The sequence below is a fragment of the Arvicola amphibius genome, chromosome 7 (genome assembly GCF_903992535.2).
Source record: "Arvicola amphibius chromosome 7, mArvAmp1.2, whole genome shotgun sequence".
Classification (NCBI taxonomy): domain Eukaryota; kingdom Metazoa; phylum Chordata; class Mammalia; order Rodentia; family Cricetidae; genus Arvicola; species Arvicola amphibius.
This window is the reverse complement of record NC_052053.1, coordinates 50701903-50728317: the sequence shown is the minus strand read 5'-3', so window position 1 is coordinate 50728317 and position 26415 is coordinate 50701903. Positions and strand designations below refer to the sequence as shown.

Below are 26415 nucleotides of genomic sequence, written 5' to 3'. Positions count from 1 at the left end.
TCTGGAAACCGGTCATGACTGATGACAGCCAGGTGAGGGCTGGGGTGAAGCCGGTCAAGCCCTTCAGGGAAACGTGGGAGGGGAGAAGGGTGACTGGCAGCCTACTCCCAAAGGAGAGGACGGAGAGGTTTTTAATTGTTGTTTTGAATTTTCAAGACTGGATTTCCCTTTGTAGCCCTGGCTGCTTTGGAACTTGCTCTGTAGACCAGACTGGCTTTCTAACTCAGAGATCCGCCTGCCTCTGCCTCCTGAATGCTGGGATAAAGTGCGTGCGCCGCCACCGCCCTGCTTGTTTTGTTTTTGATAGACAGGGTTTCATTATGTAGACCAGGCTGGCCTCTAACTCAGAGAAATCTGCCTGCCTCTGACTCGGGTTGTAAATGTTGGAGCTCAGGTGGTGAAGTATCTTGGCAGTCGGTAGCCAAGGAATACCACGTCACCTAAAGCATAGCAGTTCACAGCTGTGCTCCAGGTTTCCCCAGTGCAAGTGTAACCGCTGTTCTGAAGTTTCCACAGTGAAAGGGTTACAGTTCTTCTGCAGCCAAGTATGATAGCTCTGTTTAGCTTAGGTGTTGAAAGGCCCCCAGTGTGGGGAGACTCTCACTCAAGTCTCAGGATGACAGGACCCCCCCACACACACACCGTAACTCACGAGAGACCGCCCTTGCTGCAATCACACGAGGGTTTAATAGATGAGATGGGAACCAGTGCACTGGAGCCGAGACTCATAACCCACGCAGGGGAAGAAGAGTTTGACCCAGAGTGACCGGGAGGAGTTTTTAAGAAACCACAGCCCAGTGATCCGAAAGGGGCAGGGAAGGTCACAGAAAATTCCGAAAATAACAGTGTTGATCACAAAGGGGCAACCCCCTGCCTCTCAAGATCACTCTCAAGGTCATAATCAGCTAATTCCTGAAACAGTATTCCAAAATCCCAATGACAATCACAAGGGGGACGCTCTCAAGATTACAATCTAACTTTATCTTCAGCTAGTTCCTGAAACACAGTCACTGAACCTGCTAATCCTAGATTTCTGATTATTCTCTTCCTGCTTAGATTTTTGGCTATTTTCTTCCTGCTGGGGGGGGGCTGGATTTATCCAGGGTTTTCTTTGGGGAGACCTGGTCTTTCAGTGTGCCGGTCCAGTCCTGTAACACCCCGCCTCCCAACCCCTTGTAACAACTCTGCTCTGTCGGGAGAAGTTTCCCAGCGAAAAAGTAACAATTCTGCTCTCTCTAACTCTGATCAAAGCTATTACAACAGGGCTCCGCTCTGGTAAAAATGTCACCCCTCACTACAAACCTCACTCAAGAGTGGGGAGAGAAAATCCAGGAAAGTGGCTCCCTTTAGAAAGAGGGGCAGCCGCAAAACTGAACAGGCTACAGCTTACATGAGGCTTCTTGGGGGGTGAGCAGAACTTTCCAGGGTGACTTGGGATTGGTGGATCTTTGTAGCCCTGGTTCTGAGGCAAGCTCAGGGATTGGTGGGATTTCAAGCCCTGGTTTTGGAGTAAAGTTCAGGTCAGGATGATTTTCCTTGGCCCAGGTCTACTGAGGGTCTGGTCAGGGGCGGGGTGTGTTCTCTTGGCCCTTCTCATCCTACAGTGGTATTAAAGGTGTGCGCCACCACCGCCCAGCCCTGATTCTGGTAATGATGGGAAGGGTAACCACACAGAAGTGAGAGGTCAGGGGACATGTTTGCTCAGTGTGGCCTGCCGGGTGTGAGAGTCCCAGGGGATTTATAAGAAACCTTAAAGCCCAGATGTGGAGCAGGGTCTGAGCTGGGGCGCTGAGATTAGTGGACAACTATATATAGCACGAGGTGAGAACAGGGTGCAGGGTCTACAAGGACCCTCATCCCCCTGAGCTTGACCACAGGAAAGGTGGAGAGAGGCCGGGCTAGAGAAATACTGGAACCCAGCTGAATCCCAGACTGGGTGTTCCTTCTACCAGGGGCCGTTCCCACACCTCCTCCACCAGGCAAAGTCCCTGGGGAAAGAGTGGAAGTGGTGTAGGGTGCCTCCTGAGGCCTTCCAAGCTTCCTGCCCGATTCATTCATTCCTAGGTGCCTGACAATGCCCACTCGAAGAAAGTTCCAAAGCTACGTGTTCATGTTCCTGAAGACCGAGAGGAGACCCTGCAACGTGTCTTTGGGACAAGCCAGGTGTTCTACAGCTTTGATAGGAAACCAAGGACAGGATCAACAGTACCTGTCAAAGTCAAAGAGTAGTGAGTGACTTCCAGGTCCCCAGCCCCAGGTTCCTGCTTCACACAACCATTAACATGGAGTACAGCCCTGGGCTGGGCCGCTGTCCCTTCTAGGCCTCAGTGAACACTAATCGATAAAAGGATAAAAAGAGCCAAAAGAGCTCCAAGAAGGCCAGCCTGCCTTCCCTGGAACGCTGCTTGCTTTACCAGCCTCTTTACCTCAACCCTCCCTCCCACCTGCCCCGCGTAGCCCTGAGAATATAGCCCCACTGCCTGAACCCTCCTGTCCCCACAGCTATCACCAAGGCCATCAGTGCCTAGAGCATGAGGACTGGGAGAACGCAGTGCTCTTCTTCTCCCGCGCTCTCCACCTGAACCCCAACCTGGTAAGAGGAGGGTGAGTCAGCACGGCCTCCGGAAGCCCCTCCCTCACGACATACCTGCTAGACCCTTCCTCCCTGGACCCTTCAAATTCCCCCCGTCCGCCCTCGAGATAGGGTTTCTCTGTGTAGCTTTGGACCTTGTCCTGGAACTAGCTCTGTAGACCAGCTGTACCTCACAGAGATCTGCCAGCATCTGCCTCCCACGTGCTAGGATTAAAGGCGTGCGCCACCACTGCCCAGCAAATTGTTTTAGGCCAAGGGGCAGACGATGGAGAGGACACAGCAGACTGGGTCTCTCTGCTTTCAGGCAAACTTCTATGTTTTCCGTGCTGAGGCCTTCATCCAGCTCTGCGATTTCTCCTCTGCCCTGCAGAACCTGCGCAGGGCCTACTCCTACCAGCCAGAGAACAGCAAATACCTGGAGCGGCTGGCCTTTGTACTCTACCTACAGGTGCCTAGGCGGCTCCCACCCTCAGAAGAGTGCACACCATACACTAGCCATAGGCCTGCCCTCCGGCCAGTAGGGTCGCCACCAGCCACATGAAAATGTTGAGTTATCAAAATGTGGCAAGTATGACAACTAAATTTTACATTTGATTTATGTGCATTGGTAGGGGTGTTGCTCAGTGCCAGGACACCTGCCTTGCATACAGGGGCCCTGGGCGCCATCCTAGTACCAAGTAAAAGGTTAATTGCTCGACATTTACTTTCACATTTATTCATACATTTATAATTATTTATCCAACTATTGAATCAGTTGTCTCTTTGTCCCATGTGGGCTCTGGGCACCAAACTCAGGTCATCTTCCCAGTGAGTTATCGCACTACCCTCAGCCCTCAAGATCTGTTTCTTTTTGTTTGTTTGTTTGTTTGGTTGGTTGGTTTTTTTGTTTGTTTGTTTTTTGAGACAGGTTTTTCTCTGTGTAGTATTGACTGTCCTGGAACTTGCTTTGTAGGCCAAGCTGGCCTTGAACTCACAGAGATTCACCTCCCTCTGCCTCCTGAGTGCTGGGATTAAAGGTGTGTACCTCCACCACCCAGCATTGTCTAATTTTTTTTTGAAGACCAGATATTGGGTAGAAGTTGAGCTGGAGTGTAGCAGTGGTAGACCTTTGCCTGGTACAGCAGGGGCCTGAGTTAGAGCCCTAACACCACAAGACACCAGATCATTCAGTTCTTACAAAGAAGCTTTAGGGCCAGTGAGAGGGCTCAGCGGGTGAGGGTGCTTGCCTCTAAGCCTCAAAATTTGATATCTGAGACCTACTTGATAGAAAGAGAACTGACTCCTGCAAGTTATCTAGGCCTTCCACATGTGTGCTGCAACAGGGGCCTGGCCTCTTCTACAAAATACATAGATGAGCCAGGTGGTTGGGGCACACGCCTTTAATCCCAGCACTCGGTGGATCTCTGTGAGTTCGAGGCCAGCCTGGTCTACAGAGCTAGTTACAGGACAGGCTCCAAAGCTACAGAGAAACCCTGTTTCAAAAAAAAAGTAGACAGACAGACAGACAGACGAATAGAATAGAATAGAATAGAATAGAATAGAATAGAATAGAATAGAATAGAATAGAGAATAGAAAAGAGACATTGGGCCAGAAATGGTGGTTCAGGTTTGCAATCCCAGCACTTCAGACACAGACAGGAAGCTTGTTCTGAGTTCAAGTTCAGTGTCTGCTCCAGTGTGAAACACTAGCTAACCAAACACACCTGAGAAGAAGGGGAGACTCCTCCCAGCACTCAGATAACTGTCCTGCCATCTCACTTCCGGTGTGAGCTGGGGGGGGGGGGGGGAGGAGTCACTTTACCTCTTTGAGCCAGCCCCGCTGCTATCACCCACCGTCCCACTGTCTCTGCCGCTGTCACCCACTCTCCCGCCGTCTCTGCCGCTGGCACCCACTCTCCTACCGTCTCTGCTCTTCCTCTGTTCCTCGACGTCTCTGCTCAGCTCTGCATCTCTTTCCATCCTTGTCTCTTGGAGTCTGTCCAGGTGTCTCCCTGTCCTCTGCCAGCTGTGGAGTCCCCAGAGCTGGAGCAGAACTGACAGTGCTCGACTCCTCAGGGCCAGTGCTTGTACGAGCTGTGTGACTTCCAGGAAGCCCTGTACGTCTTCTTGCAAGCCTCTGACCTCCAGCCCCAGAACCCTTCCTTCTGTTACCGCTGGTGAGTGTGCCGCGCTGGCCTCCCTCCCCGCAGCCTCTTACTGCCCCAGGCTGAGTGCACCTCTGCCCTCCACCCCCAGCATAGCCTGCCTGCTGGCCCTCAATCGACATCAGGACTGCCTCTCACTCATCACCAGGGAGGTGAAGCAGGGCAGGGCCAGTGCCGATGTCTACATCCTCCGGGCCCGGATCTACAACTTCTTCCAGAAGGTAGTGCACAGTGGGCAGGGCAGGCATGTGGCCCCCAGTGTGCCCAAAGATTACAGAGGAGGCAAGGCCAGGTGGAAGCCTTATTCCTGGGGACCCTGCCTAGTAAGGTAGCTGTCCTTCAGTCACTCAGGCTTGACTCTGTGCCAGACTGTACTAGTTTCCATGGTAACCACAAAAGGGGTGGGGAATGAGTATGTCACACTATCCCTGTGTCTTCAGAGCTCTGGACTGAAACTTGGGCCCTGGGGATCCAAGCTGTGCTCCTCAAGCCTGTGTAGGAAGCGGCTACTGACTGAGCCCTCGGATGTGTGGCATCCAGGACACCGTAGACATTAGAGATACAGAGCCCTTCCTGCCTTCCTGCCGGGCTCTCTGTTCTTTCTTTCTTTTTTCTGGGGGAGGGGTAAGAAGGGAGGGTCTTTCTTTTTTTTTCTGAGACAAGGCTGTCTTGGCGCTCACTCTGTAGATCAGGCTGGTCTCTAATTCAGAGATCCTTCTGCCTCTGCTGGGAATAAAGACATGGGTCACTATGCCTGCTATCCTGCTTTCTTTTCTTATTTGCACAGTGGAAAGTTGTAAAGCTCCGTGACCCCCTGCTGGTCCCAGCAGGGGAACAGAGAGTACAGGGGACAGCTTGGGGGACAAGGGATGCTGGGTCACAGGTTAAGGAGAACGTAGGCAGAGAGGAGGGGCCTGCAGTCTTCTGGGAGAGAGTGTTCCCTGGAGCAGGGAACCTCTAGGGCATGGCTCCCGCAGCAGAAACTGTCAGCTGGAGGCAGAGTGCAAGAGGAGGGGGAGGGGGATGAGGAGTGGGTCCTGCCTGCAGTGCTGACGTGCTGACGCAGTGGGAGGGAAGAGCTCCAGAGCAGGGCAGCGTTCCAGGTGAGCTGGGTGTTGGCAACAATGTGGGGAGGGCCAGAGAGGAAGGAGGGGCCTGGCAAGGAGGGAGCATGGCTGAGTAAGAATACCCAGACAGGCTCTGGTCAGGGGCTGGGCTTCAGTGTGACGGTGGTGACTCAAAGGCACGAGTGTATTCATCATCACTCTTTGTTGCTGACTCACACCTCCACTCGTGTCCTGTGGGCAGCTATTCCAAACCCAGATCTTTGTCCAGGTTCATTCCCAAGACTGCTGGGAACACTTGGAGGAAGGTGAATGATTGAGCAGCCCAGAGGTGACCAAGGCCATATAGCCAGTTCTCCAGGCCGAGCCCAATCAGCCACTCCCTCCCACCATTGCTCAGTACTCCCAGTGTCCCCCTCCAACCAGTTACCCAAAGGAGAATGGGGTGCTTGCTAAGAATATGGAGCGACTGGCCAGCCTGCGCAGCAGCAGGAGGCGGGCGTCTGATAGGGTGTGCTCTGCCCGCACCCAGACCAGGGTCAAGGAGGTCCCACCTGGAAAGGAGGCTGGGGTAGATTTTCCCCCAGTGCTTCCTGCCTCATTCAAGAGGTGAAAGATGTAGGAGGGATGGTGTGATGCTAACTTGTCACCTAGAGGCCTGCCCTTCTTTACTCCCTACTGGGACAGTACCACCCCAGCATGCCACCCCTCCACCTGCAGCCCAAGCTCTGCTATCAGGACCTTCGAAGCGCCTTGCTCTTCGATCCCAAGCACCCACAGGCCAAAGGGCTACTCCAGATGATGGTGAACCAGGCCAAGCAGTCCTTTCAAGACGCTAGCATCCTGGCCGTGCAGGGCAAGCTGCACCGCGCATTGAAGCGTATCTGCTGTGCCATTGAGAACAACCCCCTGGACCCCAACCTCTTCCTCTTCCGGTACCAGGGTGGAGAGGGGCTGCTCCTCCTGCAAATCTGTTATGTGGTCTTCAAAGAGTCTCTGGCTCTCCCCAGGCTTCAGTTTCTCTCTAGTGCCTTCAGCTGGGGTCTTGGCACCATCGAGGTGGTCTCCCAGTACCCCAGCCAGCCCTGCTGAGTAGTTCATGCTCAGAGGGCATGAGATTAGGGGTTGTATCTGGTCCCTCAAGAATTTGATGCCATTCAATCTCCCTAATTCTGTGTTTTCTCATCTAAACACTTGGCTAAAGTGTGTGTGTACAAAGGCCTGAACGGGGCACGTGAGATGGCTCAGTGGGTAAAGTAGCTTGCAGAACAAAGCTGTCGACCTGAGTTCAAGTCCCAGGACCTGTATAAACGTGGGAGGAGAGAACTGACTCCACAAAGTTGTCCTGAACATAGAGGCTTGCACATAGCTCTTCCCAAAATGGGAAACTGTTTAAGAAGTAAAAAATCCTGGCAGCAACTCAGCCAGCACCAAAGCAGAGCTGGTGCTTGAGGCAGAATTCATGGCTATAGTCAAAGGTCATGGATTAAAGGCCCAGGGTGGGCAGTGGCTTTCTAGTCAAATGGGATGCTTTGGTCCTTATGTCCTCCCTGCTACATGCCATGTCCACCACCATAGGGGTACCATGTACAGACGGCTCAAGCAATTTGACCCAGCTGTGGAAGACTTTCTGAAGGCGCTGGACATGGTGACTGACAGCCAGGGCAGCCTGGTGCAGAAGACACAGCGCCAGCTGCTGCTGACCTACAACGACTTTGCTGTGCACTGCTACACCCAGGGCTCCTATCAGGAGGGTGTGCTGCTGCTGAACAAGGCGATCAGGGACGAGCAGAAAGAGAAGAGCCTGTACATCAACCGTGGGGGTGAGCTGGGTGGTCAGGCCCCTGAGAACGTCCGAGGTGGCCAGACTGGGTCCTGGTTTAGCTCTGGGAGTTGGGGATGCACTCAGACCTTGCCCTCGGGTCCTAGACTGCTTCTTCCAGCTGGGCAACCTGGCCTTTGCGGAGGCGGACTACAAGCAGGCACTGGCACTGAGCCCGCAGGACGAGGGAGCCAACCTACGCATGGGTGTGCTGCAGGAGAAGATGGGATTCTGTGAGCAGACACGCAGGTGCCTGGGGGTGGGGAGGGGTGTGGCCAGGGAGGGTGGCAGGCCGGGTTCACCAGAAGCCACCTGCTAGTTGTCTTCTGGACAGAGGTTTTAATCACATCTTCACCACAAATAGTTTCATTTGATGATATTAGAAATTAAGCTTTTTAATGAAAAAATTAAATATTCAGTAATATATGATTCAGAATGACTTTTTTGTTTGGTTTTGAGACAGTTTCTTTGTGCAGCCCTGGCTGTCCTGGAACTAGCTCTGTAGATCAGGCTAGCCTTGAACTCACAGAGATAGAGCTCTTCCTGCCTCTGCCTCCTGAGTACTGGGATTAAAGGCGTGTGCCACCACCACCAGCCTTAGAATGTATTTCAAAGGCCTACCTACCTGCCCATGAGCCTCCCTCTAGATTCCTCCAGGACTTAGGTTGATTTCTAGCACCCACATGGCAACTCACAGCCATCTGTTACCCCAGTCCCAAGTGATCAGGCATGTAAATGGTTCCCAAACATACATGCAGGCAAAACACCCATACACATTTTGAAAAATGTTAGCACTGGATGTAGTGACCCACACCTTTAATACTAGTGCTTGGGAGGCAGAGACAGGTGCATCTGAGAGTTTAGGCCAACCTGGTCTACATATCAAATTCCAGTAAAGCCAAGACTACACAGTGCGATCCTGTTTTACCCTGCCTTGAGAAACAAAACAAAGCCAGGCAATGGTGGTGCACGCCTTTAATCCCAGCACTCCAGAGAGAGATGGGCAGATTTCCTTGAGTTCAAGGCCAGCCTGGTCTACAAGCTAGTTCCAGGACAGGCTCCAAAGCTACAGGAGAGAGAGAGAGAGAGAGAGAGAGAGAGAGAGAGAGAGAGAGAGAGAGAGAGAGAGAGAGAGAGAGAGAGCGCGAGAGCGAGCAAGAGAATCGAGAGAGGCTTCAGAGAGCTTCTCTTCTCCCCTCTTTTTCTCTTTCCTCTCTCCTCTCTAGAGGGAGACACATGCGTGCAGGTCTTCCAGGTTTCATCCAAGGAGAACCTATATTATTTCCACACACCAAAGTTATATCATGCAAGTGTCAGGTTCTTCAAGAGAGTGGCTGACAGGAGAGGGAGGGAGGAGCACGGTGGGCGGAAGCAGAGGCCCCTACTTTTCCTCACCTCCTCGGTGCCCATCTCTTACGGGTGGCCCAGCTCATGGCAGCCTTGGGCATGTCCCTCAGGCAGTTCCATACAGCGGAGGACCACTTCTCAACAGCCATCAAGCACAACCCGGAGAAGCCCCAGTACTACATGCACCGGGCCAAGAGCAGACAGCTCATGCAGAACGTTTTGGGGGCCCGCGAGGATGTTGCCACTGTGCTGCTCCTGAACCCCAACTATCCAAAGGTGGGCTCCTACTGAGCCAGGAAGGCTCACACCCTGGCCACTGTTGCTAAAAGAAATCAGTAACAATGAGCTGCAACTCCCTCTCGCCCTCCTGCCCGCTGGCATCCCCTCCCTCCATCCACCCACAGGTACAGAGGGAGACTCAATTCAGGCCTAGCTCCTCTGAGGTTAGGCCCTGCTCCCCATTAGAGAATGGTCTGTTTCTCTTGATCACCTGCTCCTTCGGGGGCAAAAAGGCCCCAGTCTAGAAAGTTTGCAGAAGCCTTCTCTGTTGGTCCCTTGAGGGCAAGGTAGCACCAACCCCCTGCTCACTGTGCACCCCAGCAGATCGCCCCACTGATGACCAACCTCTTTCCTGGCATGACTGTGGAGGACGTGCTTAAGAGCCAAGTGGCCCAACTGGCCAAGCTCCAGCTAAGTCGGATGCTAGAAAGTGGTCCGAAGGCCATCCACCCACAAAGCATTGTGGTGTAAGCTTGTGGGACCTCTGGCTAGCCGTGGGAGGCAGGTGGGGATGCACAACTCATCTGGTCTAGTTGCCTCATAAGGCCGGCACTGTCTGGTCCCTGAGGACAGCAGGCTGAATTCCAGAGACTGATCCAGGGCTGGGGTCATGACTTGACAGGCAGAGGTTAATGGAGCGCCAGAAAGCACGAGCCTTGATGGAGTCCTGGAACCGGGAATATCGTTTCACGGGGAACCTGGAAGAGGAACTGGCTACTCAGACCTTGCAAGGAAAGACTGAACTCAAAAGAGGAGGAGCACAGGATAAAAAGGTGAGTGGAACTTATGCTAGGGCCCACACCCTGGAGTCTAGTGTGGCTGACCGCACCCAAGATGGGAGCCACAGCAAGGGTGCCCTGTGATTGTGATGGTTTTCGCAGCAGGAGGGCGATATGGTCAGACTTGCTTTCCCTCTACCCCTCCACCCTACAAGGTTTCTCTGTGCAGCCCTGGCTGTCCTGGAACTTGCTCTGTAGACCAAGTTGGCCTCAAACTCACAGATCTGCCTGTCTCTGCCTCCTGAGTCCTGGAATTAAAGGTGTGCACCACCACACCTGGCTTACATTTGCTTTTTATGGGGTTACTCTGGACTGCTTCTAGAACTTCATCTATGGGGCTGAGGATGTAGCTCTGGCCCGAGGGCCTCCCCTTCCATACAGATGGTGGATGCAGCAGGAGCCAGGTGGAGAGGGGAGTGGTGCGAGGTTCACTGTAGAAATTCTTGGGTACTCACTCAAGAAGGCTGGACTGGCGTGCAAAAGGCAACTCGGGTGATAAGGGGCTGAGGTGTGTGTGCCCTGTGAGCACAGGCAACTTCATGTGCCTGCGTCACACCACAGAACCGGTATTCAATGCAAATACACTGGGGTTTATTGATTACAAGCTAGCTAACTCAGACTTTAAGGTTAGGTCCTTCTAAAATGGAGTTCTTTCTCAAAATGGAGTTTGTTCTGCTCCTTCAGTATGTGTAAGAACCTCCCTCTCTCTGATAGCAAGATGATCATGCTCTGCTTGGGACACTGGCCACTTGTGCCTTGCTTTCCTTACAAAGTTTTTCATGAAGTCTTTTCAATGAGCTGGGCGGTGGTGGCACATGCATTTAATCCCAGCACTCGGGAGGCAGAGGCAGGCGGATCTCTGTGTGTTCGAGACCAGCCAGGTCTACAAGAGCTAGCTCCAGGACAGGCTCTAAAGCTGCAGAGAAACCGTCTTGAAAAACCAAAAAAAAAAAAGTCTTTTCACTGAATATAGCATAGACAAGTACACAAAGTGTGTGTGTGTGTGTCTTGTGTTATATCTATGCTGTCTGTGCAGGGCACATGCCCACGTGGAGGCCAGAGGACGTTAGATGTCCTTCCTTCTCTACCACGTTTCACCTTACTGAGAATAAGATAGCCTCAGAAACCCTCCTGTCTTCACTCCCTCCAGTGCTGGTGCTCCAGGTACACACAGCCATCGTGCCCAGACTGCACGTAGGTGTGGAGTCTCAGCTCAGGGCTCACACGCGCATAGCAAGGACTCATTTCCTGACCTCTCTTCCTGCCTGTTGTTGTTATTGCTTTGCAAGACAGGCTCTCACTACATAGTCCTAGCTAGCATAAACTCACTAATATAGACAAAGCTGCCTTCAAACTCACAGAGACTGGCCTGCCTCTGCCTCCCTAGAGCTAAGAGTAAAGGTGAGTGCTGCCACACCTGGCCCTAGTCTGTCTTAGAGTCAGTGTCTTGCTATGTAGCCCAGCTGGCCTAGAACTCGTTATGTAGCTTAGGCTAACCTCAAACTTTCAGCAATCCTCCTGCCTTAGCTTCCAAAGTGCTGGGACTACAGGCATGAACCATCACACCCAGTTTCAAGTGTGGTTTAAATGAAGGGCTAGCCTGCCATGGCCTCATCACACAGGTGAACACATTCTCAGCTCCCAGAAGGCCCTTTGTGCATGCACCTTCCTAGGTCCCTGCCCCCTCCCCACTTCTGCACAAGGTTGCTCCAATTCCTAAATCCTTTTTTTTTTTAAATGAATAAGTATGGCCTGCTGTCCTATCTCTGGTTCCTTTTATACAGTTCCCCTAAGGAATGGCTCACCTGGCCTATCAACCAGTTTTGCTGCCCACAAATATCAAGTACGGCTGTATTGTATTCAAAGACGTTGTGCAGCCATCGTGAGTGCGGCACCAGTGCCCTTCCTAGTTCCCCAAATAGGGAGAAGAGATGTGCATCCATGTACCCACTCGTCATTGTAGGCATCGTCTGTGGGAAATGCTCACATGGGCACAGTGGAGAGCCCCAGGGGCAAGGGATGGCCAACAGGTGGCCCCTGTGGGTGGAGGAGGCCACAAGTCCTGCTAGATACAAAACTTGTTCTCTCTGCAGCAACAAGTGGCCGCAGCAGACTGCTTATGTGCTCAGAGCTCTGTTCTCTGAACTATGAAATAGTCGTGGGGCTGGAGGGATGGCTCAATTGAACCAGAGGAGCCAGGTTCAATTCCCAGTACCCACATAGCAGTTCACGACTGTCTGTAACTCCAGTTCCAGGGAATCTGATACCTTCATACAGACATGCATGCAAGCAAAACATCAGTGCACATAAAATAAGAATAAATAAATCATTAAATAATGTTAAGAAAAGAGAAATAGTTGTAGTAGAAGCATCCCCCCTGAGTGGATGGAAGAATGGGATGTGGGAAATAGAGGCTCCTCAGCTCCAACACACACTCTTCAGGGTTCAGTTTGCAGAAGCCTGGCCCCATGTGAACCAATGTTCTATTCTCCTGCCTGCAGTCTTAGCCCCTGGGTGCTCCCATCCATCCCAGAGTCTGTGAGGAACTCTAAGCTAGGGAGACAGAGTGCTGGAGTGGAAAAAAAGAGCTGGAGATATGGCTCAGTGGTTAAAAGTCGATCCTGCTTTGTAGAGGACGCGAGTGTGGGTTCCAGCACCCAGTGGGTGGCTCACAGCTGCCTGGACCGCCAGCTCCAGGTTACTGGCGCCCTCTCCTGGCACCTGCACTCTTGTGTACACACAATCACTTGTGCATATGTTCCCCCGACCCCCCGATAGGGTTTCTCTGTGCAGTTTTGGAGCCTGTCCTGGAACTAGCTCTTGCAGACCAGGCTGGTCTCAAACTCACGGAGATTTGCCTGCCTCTGCCTCCCGAGTGCTGGGATTAAAGGTGTGCACCACCACCGCAGGGCGTGCATACACATTTTTAAAAGTGGAAAATAAGCCGGGTGGTGGTGCCGCATGCTTTTAATCCCAGCAATATGGAGGCAGAGGTAGGTAGCTCTCTGAGTTCAAGGCCAAGGCTACACAGAGAAACCGTTTGGAGGGGTGTTGGGGGGAGAGATGGCTGGACTGTCATGTAACCTTCCAGACACATAGCTGTGGGTGCAGCAAGGGTCCCCCAGCTTGACTCTTGCTATAGGTGAAGCCCCGCAAGGTGACATCCCTGTCAGACAGCTACGTGGACCAGACCTCCTCAGGCTCAGTCTTCAGCAGTAAGTCCCTGAAGAGCTCCTGCTCAGCCTAATAGACCAAAGCAGCAGAGGTCAGAGGTCAAGTGCTGAAGCCTGGGTTCTGCCCTGGACAGCTCTGACCCTGTACAGTGAGTCTTCAGTGAGAAGCTGCAGTTCCCACCTTACACAGCATGTGTAAGGACTCAGTGGGATGGTGTTCCACAGGGCAGGGACCGGTTACCCTCAGGCCAACTTCCCCCTTCTCCCTCCAAAACCTGCCCCTTTTCCTCTCTGCTCCTTAGTGGGTCCCTGCACTGAGCCACACACCTCATGTATACTCAACAGGTTTTGACTCCCAATTTTTCTATCACCAGCTAAGAGGGGATGAAAGGGCAAAGCAAGAAAGCCGCTCCCCACGAGCCCTGGTGTGAGGTGGTAGCAGCAGAAAGGGTGTCCCCATTGCTCCTTGGTGCAGGGTGGTAGAATTAGTCCCCTTTATTCCATTTGGTTATCATCTCCAAACTGCTCTGTGTTGCTCCAAGTGCCCGGAGACAGGCTTGCACCTAATAGCTGGTAACGGGTAAGTGGCCCCCTCCTTGTCCAAGTCAGCGAGGGGAACAGCCAGCCAAGCACACGGGGCTCAGAGGGCAGGGGTGTGATTAGACCTTTCAAGAGCTCAAGGCAGACCTCAAGGAGCCAAAGGAAGGGCAGGAGGTAGCTGTGTATAAGCGGGGATGGGGATGGGGATGGGCAGGGCACTGCTGGGCCAGAGTTCTGAGTCTGGTGGGAGAACAGGGCTGGGGAGAGCCAGGAGAGTGGCTGGGTGGGTCAGCAGAGTGCAGGCAGCTGCTCACCCTGTGCACAGCCCAGGCACATGGAGGTGGCCTGGAAACCCCTTTTCCCGGAGCTGTCTGGAAAGGCAGGCAGGCAGGCCTAACAAGCCGCTCTCCACTCTTTGCCAGTCCTGAGCCTGAGCACCTTGGGCATGGAGATAACAGACAGTCAGGAGTACAGGAGCACTTCCAACACAGCTGTGATGTCGCCTGGACATTCAAGGCCTCAGTCCTCAGGTCCCAGGAAGAACAGGGAGAACCTAGGCCTGAGCAGGGCCCCCAAGGTCACCCAGGCCTCTGAGAACCTAGACCAGAACTTGCTTGAGACCACACCTGCCTATGGCCAAAGACGCCACTCCAGCAAGGCAGAAGCCACGCAAAGCCCAAAGCCCGGGAAGACAGAGCCTCCCCAAAGCCCAGGAAGACAAGGCCCCAGCCAGAAATCCAGAATGACAGAAGCCACCGAGGGTCCAAAGCCTAGAAAGAACAGGCCTGCCCTGACCCCGAAGCAGAGGCTCAGAAGAGCCAAGGCTGTTCGTGCCCAGAGCTGGAAACCCAGGTCCCAGGTCCACAGCCAGAAGCCAACAAAGACTTCCAGCGAGACCATTTCCCATGGCAGAAGCGAGAGTAGTTCCAGTGAGACCCAGGACCAGAGTCCAGGGCCCAGCAGTTCTGAGGACACCTCAAGCTACAGTGAGAATACAGCATCAAGCTCCAGCAAGACCAACCCCATCCCGGAGCCGAGCCTGCAGCTCGGCAAAGCCCAGGATCCCCAGGACGGGGACCTGAGCTCCAACAAGACCGACCTCCTCCCGGAGCCGAGCCTGCAGCTCGGCAAAGCCCAGGATCCCCAGGATCCCCAGGACGGGGACCTGAGCTCCAACAAGACCGAACCCCTCCCGGAGCCGAGCCTGCAGCTCAGCAAAGCCCAGGATCCCCAGGATGGGGACCTGAGCTCCAACAAGACCGAACCCCTCCCGGAGCCGAGCCTGCAGCTCAGCAAAGCCCAGGATCCCCAGGATGGGGACCTGAGCTCCAACAAGACCGAACCCCCCCTGGAGCTGAGCCTGCAGCTAGGCAAAGCCCAGGACCAGAACCTGAGCTCCAGCAAGGCGGAGTTTTCACCCACCCCTAGCCAATCTGCTGCCCCCTGAATGGGCCAATGAGAAGGCCTTGCTGAGGGGAGGACAGATTTTGCTCAACACCCTAGCTTTCAAAAAAGCTGCCTCCGCCAAGGGCAACAAGAAACCTCGTCAATGTTCCGATCCCATGGCTACGTTTATTAACCCTGTTCTCTCGTATAAAATTAAAAACTGTGAAATCCAGGCCCAGGTGGCAGCTCGAGCCCTCCATTTGGTCCAACTGTGAGGTTCCAGTCTGGCCTTGCTGGATTTCCAGGTCCAGCCACAGGCTAAGATCTCGCGTAGAACCCAGCCGGCAAGGTGTGCAGTTAAAAGCCCTGGATGGGAGCAGCCACGAGCCGTCATCCCTGAGTTACAGTTCACATTGAGAAGGCTCAGGCTGCAGGGCAGTGGCAAGGCTGTGAGGTTCTGGGGTGCCCAGGAGTTTCCTGGTGAAGATGCCTTCTAGGCCTTTCTTCCTTGGCCTGGCCAACATCCTTCTTCATCTTAATTCTGTGCTCAAGGTCCCACCTTCAGGAGACCCAGGCCTTCCTGTTTGTTCTGTCTAGACAGAGGAGGCGGTGATGCCACCTGGGTTCTCAGAGGAAAAAGGTGACTCGGGAGGCCACTGTCTTGCAGCCGTTGGAGGAAAAGAGCTGCTCATCCTCCGGGAAGTAGGTGATGCTGTCCAGCACAGCCAGAACCACTTCCTCCTGGGGCTCCAGGCCCAGCTGAGCCAGTTCGTTGAGGATACAGTGGCGCACGTGATGCCGCTGGAGTGGGAGGAAGGGCACCACAGCATCGATCAGGCGTTCCTCCATGTTGCCAGACCGCCAGAAGCCATCTGCAAGAAGGGCAGGTAGGCATGGAAGCCTGGTGAGCTTTTCATGTCAGGAATTCATGCCCCATGCTGGGGGGTGTGTGTGCAAGCTGAGTGAGTCGGGCTGTTTCTCCGCTGCTCAGGTAACTCAGGTAACAGCGGGGTGTGCAGAGGCCTGGGGGAACAACTACGGTGCAATGGACACCGCTTCAGACGCTAGGGTCTAGCCCACGAGGATGTCCCAGAGCCGACTTACGGTGAGGGTTGTCCAACACAGCTCGGGAGACTGCTGGCTCCAGCTCCTGTAGGCTGATTTCTTCCCTGTCCCTGTGGCTACGCCATGCCTCCAGGGCTACCTGGTTGATCTGCTCGCCACCAGTGTTGCTAAAATCACAAGCACCCAGGCTGAGACTCATTGAGGGGCTAGAGGGTGACACCTAACATGACTCAGTAAGCAGAGTGGGTCCGTGTCCTCCTCCTCCCAGTTCCCATGATGACCAAGTCTCTGTAGCATGCAGGTACCATGCACTTTGCAATTCACAGACCAAATGGGAGGTGGGGTTGACACAGTGTCTGGCTACTGAAGCCATCCTCCTGACTGGGTCCAGAATGCTGGGTTACAAGTGTGCGCCATCCCACTCAGGCTACAGCGTCCTTTGGTCTATGTATTTCCCCTTTAAGTAGCTTTCCCCAAGGGGCCAGTGGGGCATTAGCACTGATCGAGCTTCTGAAGCAGAGGGTGGTGCTCAAAGAGGCTCGGCAGTTTGGCCTAAGGAGTCATGGCTTGGGAACAGGGATGGAGTTAGAAGGTGGGGGCCAGTGGTCCTTTTCTCACAGGCCTGTGTCCTCTCGGCTACCAAAAAGGGATGGCCAGGCAGGGGTTCCGCACAGCAGCAGGGATCTAAAAGTCTGAGGGAAGTCAGCCACCTCCGATGAGAGTTGCCAGGGACAGTGTGAGGAGCTGGGAGCACAGGCCCAAGTTGGACAGCTGACCCTCTGACCAGTGTCCCCACTGTGCCTGCTCCCACGCTGAACCCACCTAATAAAGATGAAAATGGCTTTGCGATAGTTGGTCCCGTACACGACCCAGGAGGGGCCCAGGAAGGGCTGCAGCACCTCCATCAGGCCAGGGGGCAGCTTGTCCACCTCATCAAAGAGGAAGAGAGATCTGCCACAGGCAGTGAGGTTCCCCTGGACCCAACTCTTGAGTTCCTTCTGTGGGGGTAAAAACAGGAGTTCCAAAGAAGTCCAAGACTTGCCCCAATCCCAAACTTCTTCCCAAGCCAAGAAAAACTCCCCAGAGAGATGATCTGTTTCCAGAGAACACCAACCCCTTGAGACAGATGGTAAAAGCGTAGCCCAGAGAGGCTCTGACACTTGTCCAAGGTCACACAGCCAATTAATAGGCGAGCAGGGCCCCAATTGTCCATTCATGACAGCTACTGATTAGTATGACAAGGAAGCTAAACCTTCCCCACAGTGTTGACAGCTAAGATGGATCAGGAGCAGCAGTAATCAGAGCTGGCACCAAATCGGGGCTAAAAGCTAAGGGGGCCCCAAGAACGCAGACACAGATACTCTGTACTATCTGCCCCATGGGTCCCTACGTCTCTCTTGATGCCTCCTCTCCAGTATCAGAAAACAAGCTCCTCCTTGACACCCCGGTGAGCCCTGTGTGTGGTCTGGAACCCTCTCCGGGTTAGGGCTGGGAAGGGGACCTGGACACACCCACCTTACCTTGTACTGCTCGGTGTGGCTGGGATGTGGGAAGTGGATGATGGGGGAGAAGTGGTGCACGTGAGGGCTGCGGAGGCCGCCCTGGAAGAGGTGCTGTGCCAGCAGGGAGCTGACGTAGGACTTGCCGGTGCCTGTCCAGCCGTGCAGGGAAAGGACCAGTGGTTTGCTGGGGGCCGGGTTCTGGATAAAGGCCTTCAGTGACTTCCCCACCAGGGCCTTGGCCAGATGCTGGCCAGCCAGGTGCTGGGCCAGGTCACACTCCAGACCTAGGGCCACAGATAGAAAGTGTATCAAGGCAGATGGCAAGGCTGGTGATTCACGTCTGTCACTCAACACTCGGAAGGCAGAAACAGCAATAGTCCAGCTAACCAAAGGCTAGCCCGGGCTTACGGTGAGTTCCAACATGCCTTTAATCCTAGCACTCAGGATGCAAAGGCAGGGAATCTCTGTATAGGCTAGCCTGGGCTACACAGTGAATTCCAAGCCAAGACTCAGATGATGAGACACTGCCTCAAAAAAACAAAAAGTAAATAAAGACAGGAAGAAAGAAAGAAAAAGAAAGGAAAGGGAAGGGAAAAGAAAAATCAGCCGGGCATGGTGGCACAAACCCTTAATCCCAGCCCTCTGGAAGCAGAGCCAAGTGGATCTCTGTGAGTTTGAGGCCAACCTGGTCTACAGAGTTCTAAGAGAGTCAGCACTATGTAGAAAAACCTTGTCTCAAAAACAAAAAAATTGCCCCTCGACTGAAGAATGGATAAGGAAAATGTGGTACATTTACACAATGGAGTACTACACAGCAAAAAATTAACATCTTGAATTCTGCAGGCAAATAGACGGAGCTAGAAAACACTATTTTGAGTGAAGTAACCCAGACCCAGAAAGACAATTATCACATGTACTCACTCATAGGTGGTTTTTAAACATAAAGCAAAGAAAGCCAGCCTACAAACCACAATCTCAGAGAACCTAGACAACAATGAGGACCCTAAGAGAGATGTACATGGATCTAATCTACATGGGAAGTAAAATAAGACAAGATCTCCTGAGTAAATTGTGAGCATGGGGACCATAGGAGAGGGTTGAAGAGGAAGGAGAGGAAGGGAGGGGAGCAGAGAAAAATGTAGAGCTCAGTTAAAAAAAAAATCAATTTTTTAAAAAAGAAAAACAAAAACAAAAAAAAACAAACAACGGGGGCTGGAGAGTTGGCTCAGTGGTTAAGAGCTCTGACTGCTCTTCTAGAGGATGGGGGTTCAATTCCCAGCACCCATATGGCAGCTTACAACTGTAACTCCAGGATCCAGCACCCTCACACAGATATACATACAGGCTAAAAACACCAATAAAATAATTAAAAAAAAAAAAAGGCATCACTCAAGGCAAAGAGGAAAGGCATGTCCGAGGCCTCTGGGATATTTGTCCAAAGGAGAGACCAAGAAGCCACTTCAGCAAGAGCCTTGCGGCAGCGCCCCCTCGCCGCGACTCCCTGGATTGCACCAGCCCCGAGTGAGCGCCAGCCTCAGGTACAGACCAGATCCGGGCCGCCGGCAGGTTTCTCCCCCCGCGACAAGGGAGGCCTACCATAAGCCACCAGGCGCCCCTCTCCACAGAGCACCCACAAACCCTTGCCTCAGGACTGTGCCGGAGGCTCTCTGATTCCCCACCCCCCGGCGGGCCCCGGCTGCCCACCCCTCCGCCTTGGCTCCCACCCCTCACCCGGCAAGTCCGGCCTGAAGTCACATTCGCAGAACGAGCTGAAACTGCAGTACAGAGAAGCCACGTCCCAGGCGGTGGCGGTGGCCAAGACCAGTCCGAGCAGCCCGAGGATAGAGCCCCGGGGCCAGCAGCCTCGGCTAGCAACAGCCATCCGGTTGAGTCCCGATTTCGGCCTGAGGCCGCCCATCGCCTGGACCTGTAAACTACAGCTCCCGGTGCGCACCGCTCCGCAGCAGCCACGCCCACTGCCTACAACTCCCGGCTCCCCTTTCTCGCGTCTTTAAAACCCGAAGGGTGCTCTGGTAGCAGTACCAAAAATTGGCCGCCAGGGGGAGCCAGCGAACCGCCTAATCCGAGGCTGTAGCCCACGTTTCGTGGCCAAGGGTAACTAGGGGCCATCACCCTACCTCAGAAAGAATAAAGGATTGCTAAGAGGGTGACGCAACGATAATAACAAAAATTTGTGCGGAACCTTACACTTTGCTGGGCGCCTTTTCCAAGCTCTTTAAAAAAAATCTGTGTAACAAAGCGTGCAAACTTAGGTTTTCTGACAGCGTCTCTCTGCCTGTGTCAGGTAACAACACCTGCTATATCCAGGGAAGTGATATTCAGTGAGATGCGGTCACATTAAGTGTTTTTGCTCAGAAGATAGTCAGCAGGGCTCACGAGCCGGCTCAGTGTCACCAAGCCTGAGGTCAGTCCCCAGAGCCTGCCTGCTAGAAAGAGAGAACCATTTCCTGCAAACTGTCCTCTGATATCCACATGTGCATGCAAACACGGACTAAATGGATAAATAAGTAAATTAAAAGGCAGCAATTTTCTAAGTCTGGGTAATCAAAAAAATTTCCCTTCCTTCTGTCTCTCATATTTTTCCAGACAGTGTTTCTCTGTGTAGCCCTGGCTGTCCTGGAACTCGCTCTGTAGACCAGCCAGGCCTCAGACTCATGGAGATCTTCCTGCCCCACCTTCCGAGTGCTGGGATTAAAGGTGAACAGGTTCCTGAGGTCTGAGGCTTGACCTAGGATTACCGTCAGCCCGTACTTCCCCATCTGCTTGCCTATTCTGTTATGCCTCAGGAAAAGTCCCTAAAGGAAACTGGGATCCTTTTTCTGAGGATTATTTTTTTGAGGTGAGAGGTCTTATGCAGCCTAGCCCGACCTCTGCCTCCAAAGTGACAGGATTAAAGGTGTAATCACCACACCCAGTTGAAAGGTTTTTTAAAATGTGTATGGGTGTTTTGCCTGCACATCACGCGTGTGTGGTACCCACAAAGGCCAGAAGGCACCAGATCTCCTGGGACTGTCGTTAGCATTCATGAGCCACCATATGGCTACTGAGAATTGAACCCGTGTCCTCTAAACCATCTCTCCATAACCCTAACTTCAAGGAGCCCTTCTAACCCAAACTCTGGGCTTCTTGCTTATTTATGGCTTCTCTGGACAGGCCGTGAGCTCAGAGGAGAGTGAGGAGTAGGCCCCTACTTCCTGCACTGGCTTGGACTGATTGCCTCCCCTGCTAATGCCTGAGGTCCTGAAGTCAGGGAGTGACTGATTGATCGTCTGCCATAACCCTGGTTGGCTGTATAATATGGAAAGTCCTTGGTGCTGAAGTTTTTCATTCACCATTGACATGAGGAAAGTGCCTCCTCCTAGCCAGGCCTCGCAGGACAGAAGAAAGCCATTCAAGTTTATTGTATGAAAGAGAAGGTGTGGCTTCTGTACATATATTTACAGATCGGACTTATTTACAGCAAGATGGAGAGCCGGAGGAAGGTAGAGGGACAGGGAACCTCCCCTGGCTCAAAAACAGGGCACCTCGGCAGAGATGGGAAACAGCGGAAGCCGGTGGGAAGAACAGAGGTTCCTGTCCTTTTGGAAGGGAGACTCTGTGTGTGTCTGATGGAAGGATGGAATTCCGAGTCCATTCAGAACCCTGGAAGTGCAAGGGGGATCCTGGAGTTGAACCCAGAACATTCTTGGGCCGATCACAGTGTTCCTGTGGTGTCTTGGGAAAGTCCTGAACCCCTCTGCCCCCAATGCTGCCCGCAGCTGCAGAGAGGCAAGTTCTCCGGGGTCACAGCTCGCTAGAGCGGATGGCAGGTTCCAGCTTGTGGGACAAGGCAGTGAGGACTTTTTCAAACTTCTCATAGCGCCGGGCCTGGCTGCTGCCAGCACCCTGGCTGCCCCAGAGGAGGCGCATCTGAAACTCTGTACTGAACACTTCCAGCAGCTCCGGCCGGGCCTGGAACCCTGTGGGGGAGGGGGAGAAGAGGAGGACACATCAGGGGTCTGGAGAAGGGAGACACGGCAGGGGTCTCGAGGAGGGGTCTCATCCTTCAGGGCCCTACTCATAGGAACCTTTCCCTAGCCCTGCAGGGACCCAACAAAACACACCAGAGAATACGGCTTGCGGTTGGCACCTAGTCTTCCTTCAACTATTTGCAGCCTGGGATTTGTTAAAGACTAGGTGGTGACTTGTGTTTGTGTGTGTGCAGGTGGCACCGGGGTGTGACCTGGGGCTTTGTGCGTTCGAGACACTCGAAAGATGTCAGTGCCTCTCAACCCACCTCACACCGGCAGTTGATGCTCTGGCTGACAACTGCTTGTGGACCAAAGGAGTGACAGGATTGACGGGGTGAGGGAGGCAAGACTGAGGAGTGGGGAATGTCAGTGCACGGCTAGAGACAGGGAAGCAGCGTGGACAGAGGGAGACGAGGAAAGCCAGTAGAGGGCAGGATCCTAGAGACATGGCCGCTACTCACCCTGCAGCTTGACCTCGGCGTTGGTGTGATAGAGACCCCCGTGCTGTGCCACAGTGCGGGCGGCCTCCAAGTGTGCTAGCACAACCTCCACGCCGTGTTCTGTGCTGCCCCAGGGTTCAGGGCCCTCGGCGGGGGCCGAGTCACACTCCAGCAGAGTAATGAACGGCAGCACGTGTGGGAAGGTGGTGTTGCTCAGGGGCGGGCTTTCTGTGGAGGGCGCGACGGGCAGTTAGTCCACTACAGTCCCATAGAGCACCGGTCGCCTGGGACAGTCCCCTCTTTCCCTGGTGAGCCCACCCTGGACGTGGGCAGGGCGGACATGGCCATCCCACAGGGAAAAGGAAAACGGTCACATTCTCATCCTCGCCACCCCAGGAGAGACTCTGGTAACCCAGAGAAGGCAGAGTCAGAAGTAAGGTACCTTTGCCCTCATTGAGACTTTTGAGGAAAGGCTTGAGCTTCTTCTCATACAGAATGGCACCCTCCGTGTGCCGCTGCCGCAGGGTCACCCACGTCTGTTCCAGCCGCGAGATCTGGGGAGACCGGGCTATGAGACACCGGCTAGGAAAAGACCCCCCTCCAGGAGCAGCTGGTCACAGGCCACCCCACGGACTGAACGGACACCCAGATGTGGGGCAATAATTATTTTCCTGGCTGTCGCTCATAAAATGGGAATGGTGCTTTTCATACGTCATCCATGAAACCATGGCAACACATTCACAAGCCCTAAATCTCAGCTTCGGACTGAGTGACCGCTCCCAGCTGCTGCTTTGCCTCTGTAAGACAGGACAACACCGAGTCTCTCTCACGAGGCAGTGAAGGGCTGAGGGTGCCTCACCTACAGAGAGCTCCCCAAACCACAGACACTGTATGTCTTGGTTGTTTGGGGAGCAGAGTGTCATGTACTGAATTTCTGGTCCCCCACCTCCACTTCCCAGTGCTGGGGTTATAAGCACGCACCACCATGCCTGGTTTATGAGGTGCAGGCAATCGAATTGTGCCCAACATGCATTCAAATAACTGAGTTGGAACCTGCTCCCACTGTATGTTCTGTTTTCTAAAGATTTTCTTATTTTATGTGTACGTGTGTGTGTGCCTTAGTGTATTTTTGTGCCCCATGGGCACGCAAGACTGGAAGGCGGAGTAAGAGGTGTAAGATGTTTGTGACTTGGAGATTGGGAATGGACAGACCCTTCGCCCTCTAGCAAGAACAGGATGCTCTCTTTGGTTGAGCCATTTCTCCAGCCCGCCCACCAACACACTGTCTGTATATTCTTTAACCTCAGTGTTTCTCATTCATCTGACAGGTAGGGCAACAGAGGCCCAGAGAAGGGATCAGATGGTAAAACGTGGGAGAACTCTTCTGGATCTTTGACAGAGGAACCCAGAGACTCAGAAAGCTCTTCTATCCCCCCACCCCCACAGGGGACGCGCCCCGGGCCACGCCCCGCGGACCCCGCAGTACCTGGGCCATCTCCAGGGCGCCCATGACCGCAGCGAAGCTGAACATGTTGCCCATCGTCCCCCGCAGCTCGGCCGCCAGCTGGATGGTCTTATGCAGCAGCGCTGCCCGCTCCTCTGCGGAGCCCGTGCAGCCCAGGATATCCACCGCCAGCATGATGGACATGGTATGGAATCTGTGAGAGAGGTCGGGTCAGAGGGGAAGTGACCCACGGCGGGGCCAGGCTTAGGTCTTAAAGGGCCGAGGCCGAAAGCAGAGTTAAGGACTAAGGGGCGCAGTCGGAGTGACAGGCAAAGGCGAAGGAAGCCCAACGGGACAATATAAGTCAGGGGCGGGATCGGGATGCCAGGAGGAGGGGCTTGTAATTGATCGGCGAAATCCAAAGGGCGGAGTTTTAGAATGAACGCAGAGGACAGTAATGGTGGGCGGGGCCAAGGTTGATGGATGTGGGGTTGCGAGAAAAGAAGCCAATCGATCAGCTGCTGTCTTTGGTAAATCAGCCTGGCTTTGAGCCGAATAGCAAAGGGTTGCGATTGGCTAATGGAATGGGAGGAGTGGTCAGAACCCTGGGACAGCCGGTAAGGCAGCCCTTGGCTGGTGCACACCTTACCTTTCCAGCAGGTCTAGTCTTAGCTGCCGGCCGTGGGGGAGGGTAAGCAGCTCCATGCCCCAGCGGACTCCCATTAGGGTCTGCATCTCCTTGGTAACGCCCAGTATCCTAGCAACCTGCAAAGACGCCCAAAGGGCTGATTAATTTCCTGTCAGAGTTGGTCCAAGCCATCTGGGAGTCAGAGCGTCAACTAAGAGGGTCGCCTGACTGCGAGGCCACTGAGAACACGGAGCAAGTGATTACTCCTTTCTGAGCCTCAGTTTCCCCATCTGTAAAATGGGAGGACGGGAAAATGTCCAGAGGTATGTGCCATGTTAAATACTCACTTACGATTAAGAGCCAGGATGCCATTATCCTAGACTGCCAACCCAAGGCACACACTCGGGCCTGCAACCCAGTTTCTCCCTCTTCTCGCCTAGCAACATCCCTTCCGTGTCTTTTCTCACTTCCTGGTTTCTCAGACCAGCATATATCGCAAACTACAGAGAGAAGTGAGGTACAGGAAGAACTAGGGTTCATAGCAGGATCGCACTGTGGGATCTTGACAGTTTACCGGTGAGAGAATGGTTTTTGCTTGCCGTCCACTAGGGGGTGTGGGGGCGGGGGCCAGGTTCCTCTCCTCCCTAAATCAGGAGCTGACTTTCTTTAGGCTGGAACCAGGACATTCTCTAAGTTCCCTCAAAACGTTAGCCCTCATTCCAAACCAACTTCTAGAGGTTGTAGGAATATCTTGGGTTTGGCATTTTTTTTTTTTTTTTTTTTTTTTTTTTTTTGGTTTTTCGAGACAGGGTTTCTCTGCAGCTTTTTTAGAGCCTGTCCTGGAGCTAGTTGGGTTTGGCTTTTTAAAATAAAAAAATGGGCAGGGCCGGTGGCACTGAGGCAGAGGCGGGCAGATCTCTGTGAGTTCTAGGCCAGCCACAGCTACATAGTGAGACCCTAACAAAACAAAGAAAAAGAGAAGAAAGGAGGTCCTCGTGCCAGATGACAGATAAGCCCAGTGTCCCAGAACCTAGAAAGACACCTGTGAAGCCGGCATGGCTTCACTGTCCTCGGGGGGAGTCAGCCCCTCACCATTTGACTCCTGACCGCAAGGCCAGAAGATGAAGGTGCGTTTCTAACACCTACCAGGCAGTCAACCTTGGTGACGTGCCGGGCCAGCGTCCGGGCATCCACCCCCGACAGCAGCTCCTTGACCTTGCGCAGAAGGCTCGCCTCCAGAGGCCGGTTCTCCTTGGGGATCAGCTGTGACTGGAAGGTAGCCAGGTTGAAAGACGAGGTGGCTTCCACGACAGGGACTGTGAAGGTCTTGCCCCACTCCCCGTCAGGGACCCCATTTTCCGACAGTTCCTTTTGCCTCTCCCCAGAGCTCCAAGTCTTCCGGGGGGCCTCTCCCGCGGCCCACTCTCGGCTGCCACGGACAGGAGGCTGGAGCTGACAGTAATGGCCAGAGTCCGGGTCACTGTAGCTGTTGAGGGATGGGGACGGTGGGGCTTTACAGAAGGTGTGAGATGGGCTTGCGTGGGGACCCTTTTCTGACTCCCCAGGAGGCTTTGGAGCACTTCCATGAGATAGCTGAGGTTCACTGGAGCGGCGTGCAACCGGAGAGGCAGGCTGTGCTGTGGTAGACGGGGTGTTGGGGGCGGCATGGACACGGGTTACTGCAGAGAGGAGAAAGGAGATTAGTTATCTCGGCTGCCCTTAAAAAAGTGTTCCCCTTCTCCACTACCCCATCTTGTGTATAGAGGTGGTGTCCCCACCTCCCAGCATGTAGAGGCGGACGCTCTGTGATACTCAGCAGTCCCTAAACCAATGGTGCTTGCATGCCCCTGTCCCGAAGAGGCTGCAACATCAGAAAGCCACAAGTGGTCCAGGGAAGCAAAGCCTACTGGAGTCTATCACCCAACAAGTAAGCAATAATGATTTATGGGGTGTGGGGTGTGTGCCCAGAGCTGGTAAAGAGCTAGAGACTCACCATCAACAGTAAAACCAACAAAAAGAGGTGAATGCTACCTGGCAGCAGTGGCATAGGCCTTTAATCCCACCCAGCAATTGGGAGGTAGAGGCAGGCATATCTCAATGAGTTCGATGCCAGTCTGGTCTACAAGGATCTCAGTCAATTCGAGGCTAGCCTGGTCTACAAAGATCTCAGTGAATTCG

General features: G+C 53.6%; 3 protein-coding genes across 6 annotated transcripts in view; 1 reads left to right on the top strand and 2 right to left on the bottom strand.

The window, feature by feature from the left end:
* The first annotated feature begins 14 nt into the window (after positions 1-14).
* Ttc16 (tetratricopeptide repeat domain 16) lies at positions 15-15188 on the top strand. The gene is made up of 16 exons (XM_042055393.1): positions 15-32; positions 2065-2228; positions 2503-2593; positions 2898-3041; positions 4649-4749; positions 4829-4958; positions 6522-6736; positions 7380-7624; positions 7731-7872; positions 9081-9246; positions 9574-9715; positions 9862-10022; positions 10351-10511; positions 12530-12725; positions 13171-13243; positions 14164-15188. The coding sequence occupies exons 1-16, from the start codon at positions 15-17 to the stop codon at positions 15186-15188; spliced, it is 3174 nt and encodes a 1057-aa protein (XP_041911327.1).
* A 105-nt stretch (positions 15189-15293) lies between these two features.
* Positions 15294-19631, bottom strand: Tor2a (torsin family 2 member A). Of its 2 annotated transcripts, none has more exons than XM_038336777.1 (5): positions 19426-19631; positions 17713-17978; positions 17015-17190; positions 16228-16359; positions 15294-15999 (listed from the first exon to the last, which is right to left on the bottom strand). In XM_038336777.1, the coding sequence occupies exons 1-5, from the start codon at positions 19610-19612 to the stop codon at positions 15816-15818; spliced, it is 945 nt and encodes a 314-aa protein (XP_038192705.1). In that variant the 5' UTR covers positions 19613-19631; the 3' UTR covers positions 15294-15815. The 2 variants fall into 2 exon arrangements, with proteins under 2 accessions (XP_038192705.1, XP_038192704.1); XM_038336776.1 differs by having other exon boundaries at positions 16232-16359.
* Positions 19632-21084: 1453 nt separating this feature from the next.
* The window catches only part of Sh2d3c (SH2 domain containing 3C), a 33341-nt gene continuing 28010 nt past the window's right edge, over positions 21085-26415 (bottom strand). For all 3 annotated transcript variants that reach the window (XM_038337890.2, XM_038337891.2, XM_038337892.2), the window contains 6 exons: positions 25384-25916; positions 24259-24374; positions 23652-23823; positions 22608-22719; positions 22187-22393; positions 21085-21674 (listed from right to left, as the gene is read on the bottom strand). In XM_038337890.2, the coding sequence (XP_038193818.1) occupies positions 21499-21674; positions 22187-22393; positions 22608-22719; positions 23652-23823; positions 24259-24374; positions 25384-25916 (1316 nt within the window). In that variant the 3' untranslated portion in view covers positions 21085-21498. The remainder of the gene's footprint in view (positions 21675-22186; positions 22394-22607; positions 22720-23651; positions 23824-24258; positions 24375-25383; positions 25917-26415) is intronic.